Raw genomic sequence first — 7,649 nt, 5'->3', positions numbered from 1 at the left:
ACACAGAGAGAAAAAAATCTATTATAATCCCTCAAATTACCACCCAAAAATTAATATATTTTTATAAGATACTTGATGTTTACCCAACCTTGGTGATGATGTTTTTCTGTGGAAGAAAAAAAAAGACCATCACCAAAAAAAAAAAAAAACCAAGAAATTACTTTTAAATTCCCCCCTGCGATGGGGGGGAATTGTGGGGCGTGGTAATTTTCTTCTCGACATTTGGTATTAATATAACCTGAGACCTCTAATTTGATTTTTTTTCCCACATATATATATATATATATATATATCTATATATATATATATATATATATATATATATATCTATATATATATATATATATAAAAAATGCATGTGTTCTATTAGAGCGTGTCAGCACCAAAACCGAATACTGACACTGGCAGGCCCCTTGTGTGTGATTTCATAATTTACATGTACACGTAATATCCTGTACTTTTTCTTCAATTTACACACGTTTAGGGGGAAAACTGGGACGCTCAAAGTTAAAAACGATCAGGAAACGACAAATGCAGTTTTTTGGACTCATAAATAGACATAAGGGTCTTGAACATCTAACTCTCACTGGCAAAATTGAGGGCAAGCGTGGCAGGGGAAGGCCCAGAACAACATACTTAGGGAACCTAAACAAATGGGTAACAGGGAAAGATCAGGGAAACGTAGCTTTTTTTAGAGCATCCGAGGAAAGGAATGAATGGAGAACCATGATCGCCGATGTCTGTCGCAGATCTGGCCCTGGATGATGATGATAATGATGGTGAGGGGGAAAACGTCCAATCTTGGCATTGGTGGACACACGCCCCTATTTGTTAATATTTAGTGGTTGTTTGTGTTCTGTTCTATTTTTAAAATTTCATTCTGTAGTGAAACCTTTTTATTCACTTTTTTACATTCTGTGTGGCTACAAATGATATTCTGGATGCCTAAAACAGAGCACAAGAAATTCTGGAGCTTTAGATTAAGTTGCCTCTTTCAACGTATTACTATGTACATCGTCACAGAGAGTTGAAAGCTTGGAAATTAATTATGGCAACTTTTATGGCAAGTTTTGCCATTTTTGTGGCAACTTTTGGACAAAAAATGTCAGCAGACGCAGATGCTAGCCCAGTACCTGCGTTTGTCGCGGCCGCGAGTTTTGCCATTTTTTGGCCCGCGATTCTTGCACTTTTCACAAAGAAAAAGCTACTTCATAACATATTAGACATGTATTGATAATTTTAAAGTGTCCGTGTGTGGCTATTTTCAAGCGAAAAATAAAAATTGTACATTACGTACTATTTCTATAGCTGATTGTCTTTTATTTTCCCCTCTTTGTTGGTGTGTCATTTTTTTTTTTTAAAGGTAGTGTCAATTGCCACCGAGTGACGCGGTGGCAATTGACAAAAATTGACTTTTTGTCAATTGCCACCGAGTAAATTGGAGCTCTTTTGCGTTGGTGGGTAGACTAGTTTATTGTGCTCGAGTGCTCGGTGTAGTGCGTTCGCCTCTCTGTCCCTCTGTGTGCGTGTGTTTGTGTGTGTGAGTGTGTGTGTGTGTGTGTGTGTGTGTGTGTGTGTGTGTGTGTGTGTGTGTGTCTTTTCCTGACCCCCGTTCTGCGATTTATGAATTTCTGCTTGAGTTTGTGTGCGTTTGTGACCTTAGAACTTCTAGAATTGCCTGTTTTCGTTCTACAGCAAAGTGTAGGCTAAGGCTAGCCTAGGCCTAGATCTAGGCCTACGTCTCATTGAAAACACGCCAAGTTGGTACCGTATAATAGTCTAGACTAGTCGTCCAATGAAATTAGTTGAAAACAAATTGACCCATTAGGCACACATACATTATGTATAATGCTAAAGATAGTGTTGTTTTCAGACTTGACACCGCTGATCACTATCTATCTATCTATCTATCTATCTATCTATCTATCTATCTATCTATCTATCTATCTATCTATCTATCTATCTATCTATCTCTATCTATCTATCTATCTATCTATCTATCTATCTATCTCTCTCTCTCTCTCTCTCTCTCTCTCTCTCTCTCTCTCTCTCTCTCTCTCTCTCTATATATATATATATATATATATATATATATATATATATATATATATATCTATATCTATATATATAGATCTATATATATACATATCATGTCTCCACCAAAATCGAATACACACTGGCAGTAGTGGCAGGCCTCTTAATTCGAAGAGTTGATCTGATTGGCACAAAGTGTACTACTTTAAACTCCAACTAAAACTCCATCCACTCAGGTGCTCTTTTCGTCGGGGAGAATGAAATTTCATTGGTTTCTCCCTTAAGGACTGGTGGGGCACCTGAGGTCTATTTTGGCTATTACAAGGCCTAGAGTGCCGATATTTGCTGTGGCACATCGTGTGTTATTGGGGATTTTTAATCAATAGTTCAAAAAGTATATTGTGAATCGGTTGCTATGGAAACGGCGGCCATATTGGATTTTGTATACCTTTTTCAATCCCATTTTATTTCCTTATTTATTAACCGATTCACTTCTAATTTGGCATGCCAACAGTACACATGTAGCTCTTAAATTTAGATTGTTAAGTTTTTTATATATGCTTTAGTTTTTATTTTATGACATTTACAATTGAGATGTTGCAAAAAAAGTGAAAAAAAGGAAAATTCATGCTTTCTAAGCCCATAAATCAAAAACTACTACATTAATCAAAAATTCAACAAGCCAAAATTTAGAACTAGGTGTTGTTCGTATCCTGTGAAAGTTACATTAAAATTGAATAAGAAACAGAGCAGAAAAATGGGATAGTATGTGAAAAAAAAAAGAATTGTGAGAAAACCACCGATACAGGTAAGAAAATGCTAGACAACATGTGCTTTCGCCGAAAAACCTGACAAAAAACACAACTTTAGGGTGTAGCAAGGCTTACATACGTTTCTGGATATTGTTCAGGAAGTGTCCAGGCACTATAATATGTAGGCCTAATAACCCCAATTTACAAAATTTGACCCCCAAACACGATTTCTAGGTGCCCCACCAGCCCTTAAGCCCAGACGCTTAAATTCCCTCTGAAGGAATATAACTGGGGTATTGACCTTGCATGTTTCAAGGCCGAGGCAAAGAAACTTTACTGATTGCTGTATTATTAGGCTTGTGGGCTCAAGCCGCTCGAATCACTGTGCCACGTGCCTGACCATGGCTTGATATCTGACCTAGTTTGCACACCCTCGCAGCTACAGACCAAAGAGACCCCCCCCCCCCCCTTTTTCCACCCTTTTTTTCCCTTGACTCTCTGCTCTGCGTTTTCTTCAATTGAGCCGTGTTACTGTGACGATGTCAGTGCGTTTAGATTTAGTTGTTTTTCGTTGTTGTTTTTGTTTGTTTGTTTGTTTGTTGTTGTTTGTTTGGGGGGGGGGTTGTTGTTGTTGTTTGTTTGATTGGTTTTGGTTTTGTTTGGGGGTTTTTTTTTGGGAGGGGGGTGGTTGGGGGGGGGGACTATACTTGGATGAAGTTTTGAGCGAGTTAATTGTTATATATTATGTGATCTCATGCGTATTATGTTCCCATGTGCTCTGTGTGTGGAGATCAGACAAACAATGAAGCAAGCGTCTTTGTATTGTATCAGTGTCAGCTTACTTAACTTTTTTCTTCCAATTGTACCGGTGGATGTCGCGGGGAGATACAGGCGTCTGTCTGAAGCAAGGCGAGTGGCCTGTAGGAGGGACATCCCGTGAGCTCTGAGAGTGTCTGCTACAGATTCACTCCAGCGTCGCCGCGCTTTTCCCTTTCGTCAACCCGCAGCCACCTCCCGAATCGTCAGCCACCACCCAACCTTTAACACGGGTCAAACTTCCATCTATTTATAGGTAGTTAGATCTACCGGAACATGTATTAGGCGAAGTGATGTGCAATGATAGTCGCAATAGAGAGATTGTTTTGGTCTCTCTTTACTCATCTGCACCACACGAATTTAATTGATGTTTTTCCCTGGACTCTGCCTTTACTAAAGTCTCGTATCTAGATCTATTGACAATATAAAAGTCAATTTAAGCTTCATTTCGTTAGAAAAAAAATGTGTTAGGTTTGCTAACTTCTTAGACTTTGTGTTAAACAACACTTTTAACAAAACGAATGTAATCTCGAAGGTTTAGAAGTAGAAGTAGAAGAGTCTACTACTAGAGTCTTGAGTCTAGTCCAATTTATTTAATCTCTTGAATGTACATGTACTGGATAACAGAAATCTGCAACCTGCCACTAGATTACAACTCTAGATCTAGATCTAGATTCGAGATTTTAGTAAAGGCAGAGTCCAGAGAAAAACTTCAAGAAATTCTCGTGGTGATGAGTAAAGAGAGACCAAAACAATCTCAATAAATAATATATCGCGACTATCACGGCACATCACTTCACCTATACATGTTCCGGTAACAACCTATAAATAGATGGAAGTTTGACCCGTGTCAAAGGTTGGTAGGCCTATGTGGCTGACGATTCGTTAAGGGGCTGCGGGTTGACGAAAGGGAAAAGCGCAGCGTCGCCTTGGTTTTCCTCTGGCTCTCTTTCCAGAATATCTGATGTTATTTTCCCTCAGAGCTGGTTGGTTTGAGGGTATCCGTGTGAGTGGTCCGAACCACTTGATATGTTGTTTTTCAAAGTGTGGTTGGAGTAGTAGGACCGGTGTTGCTCCTACCGTGCCCCTTATGATTTTATTATTTTAAATGTCGTCTCTTCTTGTCTTGTTAGCTGCTCTTAAACATTTATCTCACCTGTGACCAGCTTCCTCTCTATGGCTTTGTCAGGGACAATGTCTGGCACTGATATGTGAGTGTTGGTAGGGAAATGGCGTTGATGAGTTTCGCCTTGGTGCTCATGGGGATATTAGGATGTTTCAGGAGAGGGGCGAGTTGATAGCTGACTGCACTGGCTTTCTGGCATCTAGCCTCTATTTCTCGATCTATCGATCTATTTTTCCATTTTCTGTGGAAAAGCTGCCAATGTATTTGAATTCGCTGCTTTGTTTTAGTTGTGATCCATTGATGTTGATATCCTCTTTGTCTGGTCTCCTGCTAACTGTCATGACTTCGGTTTTGCTAACACCGATCTTCATGTCATATTTCTCGCAGCTCGCGTTTAGTTGGTTCATATATGCTCCTGTAGTTGAGTCATGTTATCCATCATTGCCAGGTCGTCTGCAAACATGAGTTCGTTGAGTGCTTCTGGGTATGGATTGGTCTCCTTTGTAATCTAGTCCATGTAGATCACAAAGAGCGGAGGAAATAGATTGCAGTCCGGTCTGACTCCGGATGTTACTTTAAACCAGTCTGATGTTCCACTGGTAGTGTGGGGGCTCTCGTGGCCTAGAGGTTAAGGTGTTGGCCTCTCATTCAAAGGTCCCGGGTTCGATTCCGGGTAGCGACCAAAAAAATTTCTTCTCTAAAATTGTCTCCTTTCACATCCTTTCCTGATCTCTAACAATGTTCTGTTGTCTGCTTTCATTTCCACTTTCTGCCCCCACCCCCTCACCTCCTTTGCCCCCTCCTCTGGGCTCCCGACTCTTTCTGCAGCCTTTCTACTGCTACTCCTTGGCTCCTCCTTACTGCTGTCTTTCTGCCACACCCCTGATCTTCTGGTAAGAAAGATCTACACCTAGCCTTCTCGGACAAGGGCGAAAAATCTCGGAGGGCCCGTGTGCAAGTTGCGCACATTAAAGATCCCTTGGTGGTCTAAAATCGATAAGAGTAGGCTTCGGCCGCCACCCGGGCAAAATTCAAAATTTCCTACCAACGATAAAGTATTAGGTGTGTCCCGCGCGCTCATATGACCTTATGCAGTTGCGAGCGCCGTAAAACCCTATACGAAACAAACAAACAAACAAACAAACTGGTAGTGCGGACTGCCCTTCTGCTGTTGGTATAGATAGCCCTGATGTTGTCTAGCAGTTGTCCCTTTATGTCGTACTGCTCAAGGAGCTTCCCAAGCTTGTTTCTATTTACTCGATCAAAGGCTTTTTCCTGATCCACAAATACGAAATAGAGATCTTGGTCGTATTCCAATGTCCTCTCACACAGTTGTCGGAGTGCAAAGATTGCATCAGTGCACTATCTTCCTTTTCTAAAACCGAACTGGGCATCACTGAGAAAATGTTCCGCTTTTGCGCGAGTGGCTTCTTTCATGACCCAGCCAATTGACAGTATGAAGAGAAAAGGTGAGAGCAGGCATCTTCGTCGCACTCCTGTCTGTGCCTGGAATCAGGGGCGAAGGCTGACTTGTTTGACAGAGTAATCAAAGGGAAACGGAACCAGATATTATAGCCTGGAGATATCACACAAGAATCTTTCTCGAGGCGGCGAGTGAATGAAAACAAATCCGGAATTCAACCGCCAAAATAATCGGGAAAGTATCTCATTAAATATCAATTCCAAGGGAATACACAAACCCAAAGCAAGGAAGCAGAGATGTCAGTACTAGATCTATAATATGTTATAGAGATACCAGGGAGTCTAACTCTTTGGTAGAACATGACAATTATCATTTTTTAAAATTTCACTTTTGGCTGTTTTTTGTCTAGCTTTTCGCGGCCAGGAGCCGGTGTCATAATCGAGGTCACGATCTGATTATAGGACGTTAAAAAGTCGAGGAAAAAAAACAAGCACTCGCAGAAGTAAAGAGATTATTAGGAGTTAGTTCCCCTCACATCTGTAAGGTAGACTCGAGCTGTGTAATAGTTCACTTACATAATCAGGGCTTAGGACTGATTATAACTGTGGCCCGAAAGGGGTGAACAGGGTATATGTGGCAATGAAACAGTATTGACTGCTAAGCACGTATTCCCTTCAACTCTATTGGTAGACTCTTCCAGCCCCACTTTAAGCTTATTTAATCAAAGCTTGTGACTGCTTATGGAGTGGCCCGAGAGGTGTGAGCAGGCTATTTATGTGGCAGTGAAACCGTTTTGAATGTTAGGCGTAGGCGTACTGTTCATTATTGATTATGAACGTCTTTTTACGTTTAATTTATACGGTTTACGTTTTGGGTGAATTTGACTGCTACAACGTTTCAAAATTAGGAAGGGGGAAGCAGTGATTATTTGATTATACAGACGCTTCGCCACTGCCTGGAATGGTTCTGAGAGTTGTCCCTCATGGAAGACTTCGCAGTTTGTGCCATCATAGGTGGCCTTCACAAACTTGACGATTTTGTAAGGTACACTGTATTCCAATAATGCTGCATGAGTTTCCACAGAGTTTCCCTGTCCACGCTGTCAAATGCCTTTTCATAACCAATGAAGTTGACCACAAGTGGTGTATTCCGTTTAATATATAAAGCGATTGCTCAACAATGATGCGCAGAGTAGCGATCTTGTCTACACATGATCCGTTCTTGCAAAATCCACTTAGTAGGCCTACCGTAGGATTTCCAAAATATTTCATGATACGTTCAATGTTTCGCCCTCAAAAGGCTTCGTAGGAACATTCCAAACAAATGATGTAAATGACTACACTGATCTAGCTGTAGAAACCAAAGTGTGTACACTCACACCACAATGTTTAGGCTTAAAGATGCGGTGAACACACATTGGAAAGGCCAGAGAAAGGGGAACACTTAACTATAAGGCAAGTAGTGGCAGGGAGAGAGAGAGAGAGAGAGAGAGAGAGAG

The 7,649-nt window shown here is 40.9% G+C and overlaps 1 protein-coding gene across 8 annotated transcripts in view; it reads left to right on the top strand.

Annotated features, from left to right (window-relative positions):
* Nucleotides 1-4,463: 4,463 nt before the first annotated feature.
* The window catches only part of LOC101854485 (glycosyltransferase-like domain-containing protein 1), a 25,485-nt gene continuing 22,299 nt past the window's right edge, over nucleotides 4,464-7,649 (top strand). For 2 of the 8 annotated variants that reach the window (XM_035968713.1, XM_035968712.1), the window contains exon 1: nucleotides 4,467-4,588. In XM_035968713.1, coding sequence (XP_035824606.1) covers nucleotides 4,567-4,588 — 22 coding nt within the window. In that variant the 5' untranslated portion in view covers nucleotides 4,467-4,566. Of the gene's footprint in view, nucleotides 4,609-4,630; nucleotides 4,814-7,099; nucleotides 7,196-7,649 lie in introns of those variants that run through there. The other 6 variants (XM_013080193.2, XR_004858337.1, XM_035968716.1 and 3 more) reach the window with 6 other exon arrangements.

Source organism: Aplysia californica, unplaced genomic scaffold, assembly GCF_000002075.1.
Source record: "Aplysia californica isolate F4 #8 unplaced genomic scaffold, AplCal3.0 scaffold00078, whole genome shotgun sequence".
Taxonomy (NCBI): domain Eukaryota; kingdom Metazoa; phylum Mollusca; class Gastropoda; order Aplysiida; family Aplysiidae; genus Aplysia; species Aplysia californica.
The sequence above is the reverse complement of the archived record's forward strand: the minus strand, read 5'-3'. Positions and strand labels throughout refer to the sequence as shown.